Source organism: Doryrhamphus excisus, chromosome 10, assembly GCF_030265055.1.
Source record: "Doryrhamphus excisus isolate RoL2022-K1 chromosome 10, RoL_Dexc_1.0, whole genome shotgun sequence".
Classification (NCBI taxonomy): domain Eukaryota; kingdom Metazoa; phylum Chordata; class Actinopteri; order Syngnathiformes; family Syngnathidae; genus Doryrhamphus; species Doryrhamphus excisus.
In genome coordinates this window covers 7,967,589-7,985,570 of record NC_080475.1, presented here as the reverse complement: position 1 = coordinate 7,985,570, position 17,982 = coordinate 7,967,589, and the positions used below count along the sequence as shown (strand labels likewise).

Sequence of the window (17,982 nt, the reverse complement as noted above, 5' to 3'; positions counted from 1 at the left end):
GATTAGATTAGATTAGATTCAACTTTATTGTTATTGCTCATGTCACTTGTACAGGGCAACAAAATGCAGTTAGCATCCAACCAGAAGTGCATTTTTTTATAAGTACATTAGTATGGACAGATCTATGTAAATAAAACTATACAGGCTATGACTATAATACAGTGAGGATATGTACAGGGATATAAATGACTATAATATGGCTATTGTAGATTATACAGATTATAAACAGTATGGGTATGACAATATATAATAACAGTAATATATACAGTATTGCAATGGAGTGACTAGGGTATGGAAATGACTATAATATGGCTATTGTAGATTATACAGATTATAAACAGTATGGATATGACAATATATAATAACAGTAATATGTACAGTATTGCAGTGAAGTGACTAGAGTAGAGTATGGTTATTGCAGATTATATAAATTATAACAGTATGATCAATGAATCAACAGATAGTATATGTACAATAGTGCAATAGTACAATAGTGCAATGAAGTGATGGGGGAGGGCATAGGTCAGCGGGGGGGTGTACGTAGTGGAATGGGTGGGCAATGGGGGGCAGAGTTCAGCAAGGAGACAGCTGTTGGGAAAAAGCTGTTCCTGAACCTGGTGGTTCTTGTCCCTAAACTCCTATAGCGCCTCCCTGAGGGTAGGAGGGCAAACAGTCTGTGTGCTGGGTGGTGTGAGTCTTTGGCAATTTGTGATGCCCTCCTGAGACAACGCTTCCTGTACTACAGTCAATCCCCGTACGTTTGGGATGAGGTTTATCCCCAACAACAACCACAATGTCGATGAAATGTTCCGCATCGTCAAATACACCCGTGGTCGTACCCAAAAGGCAAAGAAGGAAGAAAAGGTTTCAGCTGAAGGGCATCATTAAGGAAGGAGGAAGGAAATAGGAATGTCTTTTTCTCCCATTCCTGCTCATTGTAGTTCTTGAAAGAACACAATAATAACGGCATGCCTGTAAATATGCTATTCAATAACTGGCAGTGTGACGATGGAAGCCATATTGGCTCCCAACGTGTTCTTATTCAGCAGCGGAGCAGCTCGGCAGTTTCCAAGTGACGATGCTTGTTGCCAGGTGCAGCCTCATGTTGATGGGCGCTCAAAGGTTCTGGTTACACACAAGGCCACCTGGGTGGATTACACATGACGTGGTACATCGGACATGGTCCATCGGGACGCTCAGGGTGGCGCCGCCTCCCGAGGCTAATCAGTCACAGTAGAGTTACCGCTAAGAAGACTAAATGAATGTTTCTCACAAGTTTGACATCGTCTGTGTGTTTCTTTGTCGGGCAGGAGCGGCGTCTGAATATGTATGTGGTCTACTGTCAGAACAAGCCCAAGTCCGAGCACATTGTCTCAGAGTACATTGAAACCTACTTTGAGGTGAGTTTGTTCTACTCTTTTAACAGCAGATTTGGTGTCAAATGTGGCGATTCACGAGACGACCAACTCACAAGACAATCATGGTCCAGGGGAATCAAACCGGACACATTTTTAAGTGGGACCTATTGTGCTTTTTCCACTTTTTTGACCTATAAATGTAGTTCGAATGTTGGATTCTGGTGGTAAACCATGACAAAGTTTCAGATAATGACATTTACGCATTTGGAAATGAGCCCTGAAAGACGTTTGGGATGGCTCTTAACTCGGGATGAGCCGGATACTCGTTATAGACAAGTTTTCCTTACAGATGATGCATTTTTGCTGGATATGTATGAAACTATAAACTATACCTGGTTGTCATCCGGATAGAAAATAACGGGAACAGGACACAAATCTTGAATTGAATGTTGCTGCTGCTGCGATTACATCAGCTGCCATGAGTCGCATTGTTTGCCTCCTAGGAGTTGCGGGAGCAGCTGGGTCACAGGCTGCAACTCAATGACCTGCTCATCAAACCCGTCCAGAGGATCATGAAGTACCAGCTGCTGCTCAAGGTGAAGAGCAGGTCACACACACACACACACGCACACACACACACTCAATGGTCACAACATCACTCCGACTAAATCAAATATGATCCATTATGAAAGTTGGATCTTCATTTAATGTGATTCCAAGATATCTTTGAATTTGTTAGGGTCCAAAATGTTCTTGAATTCTGGTCCTGCACAGTGGTCGAGTGGGTATCATGTTGGCCCCATAGTCAAGAGATTGAGATCCGGTCCACATGTTTTTATATCTGCTTTGGCGACCATGCTGTGTTTATTTGAACAGGACTTCCTGAAGTATTCCACCAAAGCTGGGATGGAAACAGAAGAGTTGGAGGTCGGTAATCCTAACCTAGGTTAGGTTGAGTTACAGTCTTGTTTTGGTTTAGACCTGGTCTGCATTGGCTTTCAACAGTTTTTGTTTGTTTTTTCAACAGAAAGCAGTAGAAGTGATGTGCTTTGTGCCAAAACGTTGCAATGACATGATGAATGTGGGTCGACTCCAAGGCTTTGAGGTACGTGTCAAGAATTTAGACGTCAAGAAAACGAGGTTTTGTGCCAGCAATTTGGTGAAAAGCACTTCCACTTATTGTTGCTTACCAGGGGAAGATCACAGCCCAGGGGAAGCTGCTCCAGCAGGACACCTTCACCGTCACTGAGCAGGACTCCGGCTTCCTGTCTCGAGCGAAGGAAAGAAGGGTCTTCCTGTTTGAGCAGCTGGTCATCTTCAGTGAGCCCACGGACAAAAAGAAGGGCTTCTCGCTTCCTGGGTACATCTTTAAAAACAGCATAAAGGTATGTGCATCAAAACAGACAATTTTCACAGGAACCACAAAATCCTAAAAAACACAGCTGAATAGGTGCAGATTCTGGAAGAACCAGAAAGCTTTGTGTGCTGGTTATTGTGTGTAGCTGCTCTATAGGAGTCCATGACTCAATACAAAGGGCTGAAAAATGATCATAATAGGTCCCCTTGAAACATTTCTCCCGAAAACACACACCAATGTTAACTTGTCAGCATGGCAGAAATATCTGAAAATTGTTAGACGTTGACTTTGCGCTAACAATTTTCGCAGGAACCACAAAATCCAAAGAAATACAGCTGAATAGGTGCAGATTCTGGAAGAACTAGAAAGCTTTGTGTGCTGGTTATTGTGTGTAGCTGCTCTATAGGAGTCCACGACTCAATACAAAGGGCTGATAAATGAGGATAATGGGTCCCTTTTAAGCATTCCTCTGGAAACCACACACCAATGTTAACTTATGAGCATGACAGAAATATCTAAAAATTGTTAGACGTTGACTTTGCGCTAACAATTTTCGCAAGAACCACAAAATCCTAAGAAACACAACTGAATAGGTGCAGATTCTGGAAGAACCAGAAAGCTTTGTGTGCTGGTTATTGTGTGTAGCTGCTCTATAGGAGTCCACGACTCAATACAAAGGGCTGAAAAATGATCATAATAGGTCCCCTTGAAACATTTCTCCCGAAAACACACACCAATGTTAACTTGTCAGCATGGCAGAAATATCTGAAAATTGTTAGACGTTGACTTTGCGCTAACAATTTTCGCAGGAACCACAAAATCCTAAGAAACACAACTGAATAGGTGCAGATTCTGGAAGAACTAGAAAGCTTTGTATGCTGGTTATTGTGTGTATCTGCTCTATAGGAGTCCACGACTCAATACAAAGGGCTGAAAAATGAGCATAATAGTTCCCCTTTAAGCATTCCTCAAATTTGCGCTCAGCGTACACAAACGTGTCTTCTCAAACGTAACCCCTTCCAGGTGAGCTGCTTGGGGGTGGAGTTCAACGCGGACGGTGACGATGCGCGCTTCGTGTTGACGTCCCGCAATCCAGACGGAAGCACGGTGAGATTCCAGCTGCTGGCCTCCTCGCTGGAGACGTGCAGGGCCTGGGTCGACGATGTGGGTCAGATCTTGGAAACACAGCGCAACTTCCTGAATGGTGAGCCTGGAATGTCATCCGTTCATTCATTCATCCGTCCGCAATTATGTTTATCTCTGCTGATATTGATTTTTTTTCAGTCACTGTCGAGATTAAAAACATGTCACATATTTAATACATATATTTATCCAATCTCTAATCATAATAAATCTACATTTTTGCTTGCAATTACTTAAAAATTGGAATGTGGGAGGAAACCGGATTACCCGGATCTGAAAAAGAAAAAAAATCAACCAGATAGCAAAATTATTTTACATGTTTTTGGGGGCCCTTCCCAGTCAGAGGCCCTTGGAATTATCCAAACTGTTCCCCCTATAGAGCGCCCCTCCCTCCTATAATAACAATGTTGTCTTAGCTTGGTTAATATGGAAGTCATATTATGTAACCGGAACACTTGGGATTTTTTGGGTGTTTTTTTCTAGGCAAAATAATTGAATCCCATTATTAGCTATTAGCCATCTCTTGCTAGCCATTTCTTGCTAGCTTCCGCTTCGAAATACGAAATGAAATGTTTGCGTGTCTTTCAGCCTTACAGTCACCTATCGAGTATCAAAGGAGAGAAAGCAAGTCCAATAGCTTGGGTCGCTCCATGCGGCCCCCCCCGTCCACCGGCGGCGCCCTGAGGCCCCACTCGTCTGCTTCAATGGACCGCCACAGGCACCCCTCCCTCCATTCTCATAACACCTCCCTGCCCGCCCTGTACCTGCCCAGCCAAGGCCCGGCTCCGGGTCCCAGTGAGACCTCCATGCTGCAGGATGTAGGGTTACATAACTCGTGTGATGATACGCTCACAATGTTCTGACCTGAATGCCCTCTTCAACACAATGTTTGGCGTTTGCAGCCCACTCTGGTGCAGCTCTGTCCTGCTGACACAGTTTCTCCGTCCCATGTTCAGCTGACCTTGTCGGAACCGCAGACCTGTCCTGCTGTTTCCAATGGTCTCTACACGCCCTCCATGCAGACTCCAAAGGTAGTGCTGATGCTTGCTCATGCACAATATAGCAATCATAACTGTTCTCCAACATCAAACCAACGTTCCTCTAGCTGAGGCTCCATAACGAGATACAATAACGATACCTGGTGTACGCGTACCCCTCCAGGGGTACATCAATTTTACATGAATAAAACAAGCAGGATCAAAACCAGCAAACTGCTTTGCTATGCTTAGCTAGCTTTTTCCAAGAATGGTACATTCAGGTGCATCAGGTAACTCCTCCAGCACAAGTTCCTGTGGCGCACCCCACTCAATGGTCACTTTGTCCAGCGCACCACTGTGCACAGCCAATTGGGTAGACTGGGCTGCGCCAAGATGGCCGTGGCGGCAAACCATTTTCAGCTTGGCGCAGTGACAATTACGTGACTCTGACCTGGTCTATTCTCGACGCAGGCGAAGCGCAGCCTGCGCTGTGGTAAACAGCCAAAATGCCATTCTGGCCCCTCCCTTCTAGAGAGGGTAAGAAGCGCTCTTATCTGGGAAGAAATAGAGCTGCTACTGCTCCATGTTGAGAGGAACCATATGAGGTGCTGGACCAGAATGCTGACCGGTCCTTTTGGTCGCTAACCTTGAACCTTGGGTCCTTTTGGTCGCTAACCTTGAACCTTGGGTCCTTTTGGTCGCTAACCTTGGGTCCTTTTGGTCGCTAACCTTGAACCTTGGGTCCTTTTGGTCGCTAACCTTGAACCTTGGATCCTTTTGGTCGCTAACCTTGGGTCCTTTTGGTCGCTAACCTTGGGTCCTTTTGGTCGCTAACCTTGAACCTTGCGTCCTTTTGGTCGCTAACCTTGGGTCCTTTTGGTCGCTAACCTTGGGTCCTTTTGGTCGCTAACCTTGAACCTTGGGTCCTTTTGGTCGCTAACCTTGAACCTTGGATCCTTTTGGTCGCTAACCTTGGGTCCTTTTGGTCGCTAACCTTGGGTCCTTTTGGTCGCTAACCTTGAACCTTGCGTCCTTTTGGTCGCTAACCTTGGGTCCTTTTGGTCGCTAACCTTGGGTCCTTTTGGTCGCTAACCTTGGGTCCTTTTGGTCGCTAACCTTGGATCCTTTTGGTCGCTAACCTTGGGTCCTTTTGGTCGCTAACCTTGAACCTTGGATCCTTTTGGTCGCTAACCTTGGATCCTTTTGGTCGCTAACCTTGGGTCCTTTTGGTCGCTAACCTTGAACCTTGGATCCTTTTGGTCGCTAACCTTGGATCCTTTTGGTCGCTAACCTTGGGTCCTTTTGGTCGCTAACCTTGGGTCCTTTTGGTCGCTAACCTTGAACCTTGGATCCTTTTGGTCGCTAACCTTGGGTCTTTTTGGTCGCTAACCTTGGATCCTTTTGGTCGCTAACCTTTTGGGCACCCTGGTTGTTTTATTGATTTGAAAACCTTGAACTTGAATTAGTTTCTTGAGTCTAAATTTGTAATTGCGTTATAAAAACAAAGTATGGATGTCAGCCGCTAGCCTGTAGGAGCATCCTGTTGCGGACGTAGCTTCACCCCAAGACGTGTAGCGTTGTGTGCGGGGCTCTGGTGCGACGGGGCAGCAGTTGTTGTTTTCCTCTGCGTTCTCAATTGACTCAAGCTGCAAAGGCTTAGTACATAACAAACAGGAAGCAGGCTCGGCCAGACGAGGAAGTCAGTAGGAGATGCTTATCGAGAGCAGATAATTGTTTCCTGTACGCGTCCTGCAGTGAATAGGAGGAACTTGGGCCTCTAAGCATTTGCATAACATATCACGTTTTGACACAACTATTGATATTTTTGCAAGCAGGAAAAGGCTGTTTAGGTTTTTGAATACATGCTGAAATCTTTTCCGTTGGTCTGAAAATGTTCCCACCACCCCACAGAGAGCAGACGATGGCTGCCGCAGGGGTCAGTCGTCAGATTTTGGAAACCAGGCTCCGTTTTCCACTCCCTCAGCCGGACGACGCCCTAGCAACCTGGCCCAGCTTGCTGAAGATGACCTATGACCTCTGATGGCCTCTCGACGAGTCGATGGATAGCATGAAGACCAGAACAAATGAAGACATACCAAGACCCGGTTCAGCCATCTGAAGGAACCTATGAAGGAAGTAAACGCAGCACCTGTAAAATGACTTCATTGTTTTCTACTGCGGCCGTCCTCCAAGATGGCCCCCAAAGAAAGCTTTCTATGTTTGTATGAGTGGCGATTCCACCATCAAATATCCATTCCTAATCGGGGCGGTCCCGCCGTCTGCATTTCCATGACTGTGCAGCAAGTCGGGGCTTTTTGCGTGCATGAGAGTGTGCATGAGCTCCTCCTGTACTCGTACGGTATGATTCCTCCGACAACTGCTGGCGCCCTCAAACCTACCGTGACTCAAGAGGATGTGAAGGGCTTACATCTTCATCTTCATCTTCATCACCACGGGGACAAGACTTAGGTTTCATTTTGCTTTTAGCTGGACTTGCACAACCTCCAGGTCATGGGTCATGTGGACGATGCAACCTGAAGGGGGGGGGCACAGAGCGTCGGACACTGCTGCAGTACTCAGGCTGTATATTGTAGCTGTTCACCGTGAACCTATCTAGAGTCTCTTTAGGGTTTTCTTTTTTTCAATTTGGGATTCTGGACTTCTATCCTGTTTCAAACAGACTCATATGTTATGTTGTACTGTCATGTCCGACAATTAAAAACTTGTAATCACTTTGCTCTCTATTTGATTATGAAGATGATGTTGAGTTTATTAGTCAATGGTCCAAGTTAGGGATGGGCAAAGTACGGCCTGGGGGCCACATGCGGACCAACCAACCATTTGAATCCGGCCCACCAGTTGCTTTCTAAGTATTTCAACTTTTAACATACAAACTGGCAACGTGACTTGCAAGTTGGATGTCTTATTCAGTAAAAAAAAAACTACAAAACTGTCAAATTAAATGACATAGTTGGATGTGGTCATATTTTTAAAGTGCTCCTGAAAAAAGGGACATGGGAACATACAGCTGATAGTATAACACTTTTACAGATAAAATTTGACAAATAATTCAAGGAAAATGATAAGCATAAAATTGTGTGTGTGTTAAACATATGTTCTGCCCCCCCCCCCCCCCCATGAGTCTAAATATTTGCCCACCCCTGCTCTAGGTTGTTCTGTTCAATCTAAAAGTAAACCTTCTAGCGCCCTCTACAGGCTCCTAGTGAGCATGAACAAATGAGGGCTGATAAAATCAGTTCCTCATTGTGGCCACTAGGGGTCGACACAGTGCTTCCACTCCACCAATCAGGCCAGTAGTTAGCAATAAGACGACACGCATTTATTAAATGTTGTTTTTTTTAATGAAAGCCTTTTTGAATATTTGTGGCGGGTGAATGAAGACCTTCGGTAAATAATGCGACTTTATTCTGATGTAATAAATATAAACTTTGCTTGGGAGGTTTTACACACAAATTCTACTCTGGCAACCGAATCTGGACAAATATAAACTACTTAGCGTAAGTAGGGCTGGACGATATATTGATATTTTTAATAACAATATATTTTTTAAATATCGATATTTATTTTAAGCACAATATTAAAAACAAGCATATGGTTCATATCTATGCAGAGGTGTCATGTTTCAAGATGGCGCCGCCCAAGCGCAAGCTAGTTACGGCTACTACGTGTCCCCTGCTGCATTTTTAGTCTTTAATAGTGCTTCATTTATTACTTTGTTTGCTTACTTATGAAACTGGTTTTAAATTCTAAATGTTTGTGAGTTAAAAAGCCAGTAGGAACATCGGAAAGGATTATTATTAAAGATTTTCCTCAATGCGCCTTTCATTCATGAAATGTACAAATGAAAATAGCTAAAATAGGGCAATAGTCATAAAACATTTCATCCAAATTGAAAATTTCCCCCATTTTCTTTCACCTCATATTTGCTCCGGAATGCTGATACTATGTGGGAATGCGTAAAGGTAAGATTTGATGACTTTGAGTGCTAATGTGCATCATTGTGGTAGTTCCATGCTAAATGGCTAACGCTAGCAAAACACTGGACTTCATCCACGGTCATCACATTGACAGCCCGTCAATAGCAGCTGGAAGTCCAATTTAGCTGGCAGTTCAATGCCAACATCATCAGAGATGTAAAAATGTAAAAAACACTGGTTAGTTGGGCCCTCTTATGCCAAGGTAGCACTTATATGACAATAAAAACAATAACTGCACTGCTCCAGGCTTTGGCAGGCCATGGAATCTGTGATAAATCAAACACAGCATTATAACAATATTAGTGGGAGATTTAACAAGAATATTTCAACAAAATTAGTTATTAGAGTGTTTCATAGAAGTAGTAGTGTTTATATACTATATAACTATATATATAGTAAAACATAAAAATGTTGACTGCATGTATCTGTATTGGTATTGGTAGCCAATTTGACACAATTTATAGCATAACCTTTTGAGGGCCATTTTCCAAAGTTTGTGTTTTGTTTTGCTGGACAAGAAACCAAAGCAACAGTTTTTATCTTTTCTTTCTTTTAATGGAAAAATCCCATTTTGCTCTGCTATAGGACTCTACAAGAACACACCCAATGGTCTGCCGCCCCCCCCTCGAAGAAGCGTCCCACGGTCTAAACACCAGGAGAGGGAACCCCTGGATGAGCCGACATCTGGTAGGCCAGCCTCCCTGAATAAAGCCCCGTTTTGGGCCGTAAAGCCGAGCCTATCGTAACACAACTGTGACATACAACAGCGGACTCCCGGGGGTTGGGCGTAGGGGGGGGGGGGTTTGAGGGGTATTAACTTTCACAAGGGTGTAAAATCAAAGGGAATTTCTGTCACCACTGAAGGGGTCTCAGCAACAGGGGTCCCATTCACAGCAAATTCCTGGCCGGTGCCCTCCGTGGCATCTGTTGACTCAATCTTCTCCACGGAGAGAAAGAAAACAGCCATTGAAAGGCCGCATGACTGTGAACTTGATTGCAGAGGCGCAACAAAAAGCCCCATCAATGGGCCCCGCTATTTACTCGGAGGTGCGACGGCCTTTGAACATCTCAGCATGTCGGTCTTCCTTCACGCCGGCGGCACAAAGGCCCGCCGTTTGTATATTGCAAACCATCATTTAAATACAATGTTACGTTTTGTGATGAGCTCGGGCGGGGAAGAAGCCCCACGTTCAAAAGACATGAAAGCCATTGTCATCGCTATTCATATTGCAATTAGCTGCCAGGATGGAGAAAGTAACGTTAAGGAAGTGTGCATTGTTTCAACACGGAGATGGTTTATTTAAATGTACATGCGGCCATTAACCCGATTACATAGTTCACATCATTTACACATAAATCATCACTGAGTGACAGGAGATGATTGTCGAGTTTCACAAGAGTGAAGCGGACGATTAACATCAGCTCAGAGTTCCCATTTTCTTGTATGGCGACCTTTAATTGCACTAAGGCATAATAATATATAACAAACACATTTTGGATTTGTGAAGGCATCAAATCAGATCTTAAGCACACATTTAGTCCTTGGAGATGTTTGTAGATGTTTGAAGATGAGCCGGCGTGCTTATCCCGCAGTGCAAAAGTCAAAGTTTTTATTGATCATTTAGGAAAGCTGCACGGCCGCCATTACTCCCTCTTGATGCTGGCGAGCAGAGGGTCTGTGACCTGCGAGGGCTGCCCAGACCGGCTCTTCCTGGTCTGGTGGGTCTTGACGTGTTTGGAGAGGTGGTCGCTCCTCATGAACCTCTTCCCGCACTGCTGGCAGCCGAAACGCTTCTCTCCGGTGTGCGTGCGCAGATGCCGCTGCAGCTCATCCGAGCGCGTGAAGCTCTTGCCGCAGAAGAGCCAGTTACACACGAAGGGCCTCTCGCCGGCGTGCCAGCGCAGGTGGGCCTTCAGGTGGGAGGTCTTCTTGTACACCTTGCCGCACTCTGGAATATGGCAGATGTGCAGTCTCTTCTTGCCCAGCTCCAAGCCTCCGCCGTTGGATTGGCAGTTGGGGCACTTGCAGCGTCTGCAGCGGCGCGTGGAGCTGAGCAGGCCTTTGGGGGTCCCCTGCAGGAGAGCCGCTATCTGGGGCTGGTGCCCCAACACCAGCTGTCTGCCCAGGGCGAAGGGGTGCTGCGAGGGGGGCGCGTTGCTTTGAGGAAGGCTCCACCACTGCTGCGCTTCCTCCCCGTGGCCGCCGGGCAAGTGGTGCCTGGCCGAGGAGTTCTGGAGGAAGCTGGAGAAGTTTGGCCCCACGCTGTTGTGCTGAGGGTAGTAGGGGGCGTTGCTCTGCGGCTGCGAGGACAACACTTTGACCGGGGAGAGATCGAACGAGTACGACGGGGCGGGCTCCGCCGGCGGGGTGAGGGGCAGCTCGTGGTGGTGATGGTGGGGGTGATGATGATGGTGGTGGTGGTGACCCAGGCCCGACTGCACGTGTCCGTGAGGGAACTGCACCTTGGGCACGGTGAAGGTCATTTGGTGGGTGCTGAGGGCCGTGCTGGGCGCCATGTCGTTGCTCCACAGCTGAAACATCCCCGACGTGGAACTGACCGTGCCCTCGTAGGGGAACTGGGAGCCCTCGGTGCCCATGGTGCCGCCCACCTGCCAGGCCTGGCTGCAGGTGGTGGCCAGGAAGGACAGGGCGTTGGGGGGGCCCTCTGGAGAGGAGCTGGGGGTGCGGTCCTGTGGGGTGACAAAGTTTGATCCCGAGATGTTTAAATCAGCTACAAGGTTGGCTTTGGATCAATCGATTTGTTGGGAGCATCAATAAAGCCAATTAATTAGGCGAATTATGATTAGGCGGATATCCCCTTGTGGGGTTTTGATCGCTATATTATATAAAATACATACAATTACAGTACATGCTCTGGTGCACACCAAAATTTTTAAAAATCTTGTTTGAGATGTTTCGTTTTTTTTAAGTTTTCAGAAATATATTAATTTCTGCAATATTAATAATAATGGTGATAATTCAACTTAAATGATTCCCTGGTTTGCTATAACTATACACTCAAACTAAACAATTCGATAAATGTCAAAAAGTTTTTAAAAAGTATTTTCCACTCACTGAGTTCCACACACTATAACTTCAAAATATGAATTTGCAGAAGAAAAAAATGATTGACTTGACATAAAATGTAAAACAAAATAACACCACAAACCTGCAAAAAGGTGTGCAAAAAGTTGTCCGTCCTTTGTATCGTCAGCGCAGCCATCTGTCCACGCGCTGCTCCCCACGCACGAACAACACAAAAGTCCACTCGTGGGTGGAAGCGTGGAAAAGTACACCAAGTCTCTCCTCAATCACTCTCTGCGGTGGTCAAACTGGGACGATCCCTCCTCGGTGACTTCGTCCTCATTTGCTCCACACGCGTGTTTTATTTCGTCCGTGGAAGCGTGGAAGCCTTCAAGCATCGGCGAGCAGGTGAAGAAGTGAAGAGTGAGGATGAAGAGCTATGAATCCCGATATCAATCCCTGCGATCATCTCCTGAGGAACCTGGGCTGCATCTCGTCTTTATAGAAGCTAAAGATCTGCTCCACGGGGTCTCTCTTATGATGCAGGAGAGTCAATGGAGGGGAGATGGGGGGAGGAAGGAGGAGGAGGAAGGGGGGGGGGGGTCGTTAGATGAAGGGGTGGGCTGCTCATAATCTCACTCAATTTCTACTAAAAATTGACCCCAGGATTTACCCCCCCCCCTCTTTTTTTATTGTTCTAAACCAGCAAACACACCCAGGACCCAAAACTTGCTTAGTCTGGAAAAAACGAAAAAAAAACAGCAGCTCAGTCAAAAAATATTTTTAACTTCTTTCAACTCCAACGTGGGAATTTGAATAATATAGATACTTTTTATTTAGATCACAACAACATCTGACACAGCTTCAATTTACAGTCAGAGGGGTAGAATGAATATTATGGATGGAGCATAGACTTAGACAACATAGACAACATAGACAACATAGACAACATAGACAGCATAGACTTAGACAACATAGACAACATAGACAACATAGACAGCATAGACAGCATAGACTTAGACAACATAGACAGCATAGACAACATAGACTTAGACAACATAAACAACATAGACTTAGACAACATAGACAGCATAGACAACATAGACTTAGACAACATAGACAACATAGACTTAGACAACATAGACAGCATAGACAACATAGACAGCATAGACAACATAGACTTAGACAACATAGACAACATAGACAACATAGACAACATAGACAGCATAGACAACATAGACTTAGACAGCATAGACAACATAGACTTAGACAACATAGACAGCTTAGACAACATAGACAACATAGACTTAGACAACATAGACAGCATAGACAACATAGACAGCATAGACAACATAGACTTAGACAACATAGACAGCATAGACAACATAGACAGCATAGACAACATAGACTTAGACAACATAGACAACATAGACAACATAGACAGCATAGACAGCATAGACTTAGACAGCATAGACAACACTAAAGTAGAATAATTGGATGTGTGTACTTTCTTTTCATTTTTACCAGCAGAATATTCTAAAAAGACAAAAATGATTAGTGTTTTTTTGGAACGGCGTGTGACTCGTTTAAACGATGACATCACCGACCCATCGCCGTCACGTGACCAGAAGTGAGCTTCGACAACAAGTTGACATTCATTCATTCATTCATTCATTTTCTACCGCTTTTCCTCACGAGGGTCACGGGGGGTGCCGGAGCCTATCCCAGCTGTCTTTGGGCGAGAGGCGGAGTCCACCCTGGACTGGTCGCCAGCCAATCCCAGGGCACATATAGACAAACAACCATTCACACTCACATTCATACCTATGGACAATTTGGAGTGGCCAATTAACCTAGCATGTTTTTGGAATGTGGGAGGAAACCGGAGTACGAGTTGACATAATATGTAAATATTTCAACGAGCATCTCCTGATGTTTTGACGGGCGGAGTAACTCCATTTTCCCAAACCGTATGCGGGTCCAAAAACAACCAAAGTAGATGAGTCTTGGGTGTTCGTGTGCCTTGCGTCTTAGATCGTTTTTAAACGGTGATCCGTTCCCGTCTGGATGCAACTATTCTATTTACTTTCCGGACAATAAGTCATACTTTTTTTCATATTTTGGGTACCCTGACTTATACCCCGACTCTGGACTCTTGTGCCAGTATCTGCTGCTAATACCCTGACCATTGAGAGAGATACCCCAAAAAGAAAATCATATTCTCCTGTGATAAAATTTACCCCCCTTATATATGTTTTTTTTTTTTTTTTGGCATTTTTGGCTGGTGCGACTTCAACTCTGGAGTGATTTATATTCCAGAAAGTACACATTATACAGGGCCTTATCGTTTCCGCCTCAACTTTCGTTTTTTTTTCCTGATTGCGGAGTCACCACAGCAGATCTTTTTGATCTGCCAAATGATTTTTGGCTTGAGTCCTTTATATTCCGGTTGCCCTTCACCCCTTAGACGAATACCGATGATGCTTACTAGTGGAACTTCGAACTCCAAAATCCAGAATGCTAACCACTACATTCCCCCGATATTTATTCAAAGTCATTCAACTTTGTGGTAAGTCGAGGCTGACAAGCGGAAGACGACAGACCTTTTTTTTTTCTTGTGTCATGTGATATGATAGAGTAGCATATTTCCAGATGATGACTTGGTAAGGCATCAACAACATATGTAAGGTTGATGTTAAATCACATGCAATATCCTGGACAGCGTGAACTGATAAAAGTCAATCAAAGGCTGAGAGTTGTCACCGATAGGTGACACATCAAATAGGCCGCCCTGTGTGACATTCTCACATCGGGGAGTTCAAGTAGAGGGCGACTTCAGATGTGCCCCATTAAATGCAGATTGAGGCTTAATCTCATTCTGTAAATCTGCTCACCATTACAATGTTAAGAGGTGAAATCCAGGCTGGGAACCCACTTCTCATGTAAATCACAGTTCTTCACTTATCTTCTGCTGCTTTTTTTCCACACACTGTAATCCCTACATAAACACACCTCCGCGGGAAGGGAGATCCACTCTGGAATTCAATCAATGAATTACATCTGAGGAGGACGGAAAATTCTCTTCATGGTATAGAAAACATTTTTTCTTAATGACTTTATTTACATTTTTACTCACTCAAAGTAGCTCTTTTATTTCGCTAAATCACTTAGTAAATTTAATTGTATTTTCCGTGAACCAGCTTTGTTGTGAATGTGTCACAAAGTAAAAATGTGCACTGGGGAATACGGAAAAATAGCTATATTAATAATATAATCAATATCAAAACAAACAAAAAAAATATTTATTTGTAATCCATGGTATTAGAATATTTGTATTTAATGGAAGTAATCCTTAAATAATCTTTAATATTAGTGAAACGTTGCCGACATGAAGAAGTGTTGTTTGTTGTGGAGGCAGAGGTATGCGCCATGGTGGCTTTATTACAGAGCACAAGTTGTTAATTACCCTGATTCTTATTTCCTGTCCCTTCTCATCAGCCCCCTCTTCCTCCCCAAATCTCCCCCACCACCATGCCAGTGCCCCCCCCCCCCCCGCCCCCCCAGCACGCTGCCTCCCAGATGAGCGGCTTTGAAGTGCAAAGTACTCTCTCCTCACTTTGAACTGTGAAAACAATGCTCATGTGGCGCTGCTTACCTTCCCCGTGTTAGCTCATTTAAATAGACCTGGATACGGCTTCCGGCGTTTTCAAGGGAAAACTCAATTCCGTGGAAAGACGTCCCCGTGTTCATTAAACAGCTGTTCAGATCGCCGCTAATCAGGCCCACAACGTCACACATTTTGTGCTTCTCAACCGACTGGGTGGCTGCCACGCATCTCCACTCCAAAACTAAAACCTGGAAAATTAGCATAGCAAGCTCATTTTAAAAAGCTGAAGTAAATACACCTAAATTGATCTCTGTGGAGGTCAGTGGATGTGGGAGTAGTTTTGTGGAAGTAACAACTCTATTGTTTATGGAGCTCAAAGACAGTGGAGGTCAAAAGTGCATCTTCTTCCACATGCGGGGGGTCATTGTCTTTCAAAGCGCTAGCGCCGTGAATTTGATAGCGTAGTCATATCAAACACGCCACACAAGGTGGCTGTAGTCGCCGAGGTCAAAGGTCAGACTCGTACACGGTCACAGTCACTGCTCGAGTAGCCGCGTGGAATGCTTTGAACCCATCTAACCGCTTTTTTACTCCACAAGGTTAACTATGATCGGGGTCGGCGTTGACATTTTTGTGTTACGGTTTGCGGTCGGAGCATCTTAGTCGCCTTCGTTGTGACAAAGTGAGAGAACGTTTGGTCAACACGGGGTCTTCCGTCGCCACCGAGAAGGGCTGGTCATCTTGTCTGGTGAATTTAATTTTTGGGGGAATTTTTGCTTGGCCATCTGACTGTCACACACACGGGCGAGTACTAGCTGCCGTTTGACTGTTGATCACACCGTCAGCCTCCGAAACTCGCCATACTCGCGAAATGCCGTATTTCACACGGAGGACATGATTGTTTTTGTTTTGGCACGCCCCCAAACTTATAACGAGTTTATAACGAGTGTCCGGCCCATTCCTAGTGCTTTGCCGCACTTTTAAAGGGGACCTATTATGCTTCTTTTTCGACCCTTTTGTATAGAGTTGTGGGCTCCTATAGAGCAGCTACACACAATAACCAGCACAGAAAGCTTTCTTGATCTAACTATGAACCATATAAGGAAGTCCGCCCCTCTGTGACATCACAAAGGAGCAATTTTACCACGCCTTTTGAAACCGAGCGTTTTAGCCATCCCAAACTTCTTTCAGGACTCACTTCCAAACACGCAAACCTCCTTATCTGAACCTTTGGCATGGTTTAACACCAGGATCCAACATTCTAACTACATTTATAGGGCAGAAAAGTGGAAAAACCATCATAGGTCCCCGAAAAATGTTGGCAATTGTAATTAAAAATGGCAAGGTCATTTTTTTGCATGAAAGCATAACATATCTAACCAAATGAAACGGTGATTTGTGGTATCGTAGCAGCCCTACTATCCATCCATCCATCACAGTCTCGGATATATTCTCCCTTGGATATGTTGTCGGGTTTTGTCCCGGGACAACTCCACAACTCCCCAGCTCAGAGGAGAACACTGAATATTCAAGTGGCCGGTCAAGCTGTTTTTACCATGCCTGGGGGGCAGTTTAAAAGCCCCATCACTAAATTGTCCCAGCTGTCTTGACCATCTGCACTAGAAAAGGAGGCATCCACGCAGGAGAGCGGCCTTTGTGCTGGTGGCCTTATCCCAAAGAGAGACAAAAAGGAGGCCATTTTACAGCATGTCGCTGACTCAACGGCCCTCATGTGACAAATGCGTCCTAATGGACGAGACAGACAGCATGTACAAGCTAAGTGTTGTCCCGCACCCCGAACCATTGAGCGCCAGGACAGGACAAGCTGGGCCATAATTAGCATGAAGGTCCGTTTCAACATCAACAGCTGGCCTTTACAGTGCAAGCGTTTGATACCTCATTCAGGACTGGCTTTACTGCTTCCTGTTGAGGTAAAACTGCCTCTTTGGAGTGCGTGTGTGTTTTCCAGACATATGCTGGACCGGACACACATTGAGCTCGAACAAGCTTTTGGAGGCTTGATGCTCTGGATTTACGTCCCGGAAAACCTGCCATGCCACCTGCCTAATTATGATTGAAAGCATTCTCTCATCAGTCGAGTCCCTCTGCTCCTAATTAGTTTGTGTCTTGTGTAGTACTCTGCCAAATGTCTATTTCTTTCGAAGAAAAAAAAAAAAACATCGTTTTTGCTCCAGTTTGTCAAACAGCAAGCGAGCGATACTGTACATCTCCAAAAACAACTCAAACCATAAATGAATAATTGATTAATTACATTTTACATAACCACTAAGGGTCCCCGGCTTTCTGCTAATATGATCAAATCCTGCCAAAACACATCAAACTGTCAGCTCACGGTGTGATGAGCTGGAATTATGTACTGTACACATTTCACGTCCTATCATATGTCAGATATCACATGGTCAAAAGTGTTGGGACACCCACCGGGGAGAAAAACAGGAATTGGTTCAACTTTTGCAATTAGAACAGATATTTATATGATAAACTTTCATGAGGTCA

The 17,982-nt window shown here is 44.9% G+C and overlaps 3 protein-coding genes across 7 annotated transcripts in view; 2 read left to right on the top strand and 1 right to left on the bottom strand.

The window, feature by feature from the left end:
* Nucleotides 1–7,568, top strand: part of LOC131136428 (rho guanine nucleotide exchange factor 25-like) — a 68,893-nt gene extending 61,325 nt beyond the window's left edge. For 4 of the 5 annotated variants that reach the window (XM_058083225.1, XM_058083227.1, XM_058083229.1 and 1 more), the window contains 9 exons: nt 1,311–1,400; nt 1,862–1,954; nt 2,235–2,285; nt 2,386–2,463; nt 2,552–2,743; nt 3,739–3,919; nt 4,447–4,676; nt 4,761–4,889; nt 6,747–7,568. In XM_058083225.1, the coding sequence (XP_057939208.1) occupies nt 1,311–1,400; nt 1,862–1,954; nt 2,235–2,285; nt 2,386–2,463; nt 2,552–2,743; nt 3,739–3,919; nt 4,447–4,676; nt 4,761–4,889; nt 6,747–6,869 (1,167 nt within the window). In that variant the 3' untranslated portion in view covers nt 6,870–7,568. The remainder of the gene's footprint in view (nt 1–1,310; nt 1,401–1,861; nt 1,955–2,234; nt 2,286–2,385; nt 2,464–2,551; nt 2,744–3,738; nt 3,920–4,446; nt 4,677–4,760; nt 4,890–6,746) is intronic. The other variant, XM_058083226.1, reaches the window with a different exon arrangement.
* A 1,128-nt stretch (nt 7,569–8,696) lies between these two features.
* Nucleotides 8,697–17,982, top strand: part of LOC131137514 (solute carrier family 26 member 10-like) — a 29,911-nt gene continuing 20,625 nt past the window's right edge. The window contains exons 1-2 of the mRNA XM_058085567.1: nt 8,697–8,818; nt 9,419–9,520. Coding sequence (XP_057941550.1) covers nt 8,809–8,818; nt 9,419–9,520 — 112 coding nt within the window. The 5' untranslated portion in view covers nt 8,697–8,808. The remainder of the gene's footprint in view (nt 8,819–9,418; nt 9,521–17,982) is intronic.
* Nucleotides 9,432–12,359, bottom strand: LOC131137515 (transcription factor Sp5-like). The gene is made up of 2 exons (XM_058085572.1): nt 12,004–12,359; nt 9,432–11,524 (listed from the first exon to the last, which is right to left on the bottom strand). The coding sequence occupies exons 1-2, from the start codon at nt 12,055–12,057 to the stop codon at nt 10,478–10,480; spliced, it is 1,101 nt and encodes a 366-aa protein (XP_057941555.1). The 5' UTR covers nt 12,058–12,359; the 3' UTR covers nt 9,432–10,477.

Bases quoted from the DNA above. Each gene is read 5' to 3' on its own strand.
- LOC131137515 (XM_058085572.1), bottom strand. From the start codon at position 12,057: ATGGCTGCGCTGACGATACAAAGGACGGACAACTTTTTGCACACCTTT. The intron at 11,525-12,003 runs GTTTGTGGTGTT...GTCACCCCACAG, and splicing joins TTTTGCACACCTTTTTGCAG to GACCGCACCCCCAGCTCCTC.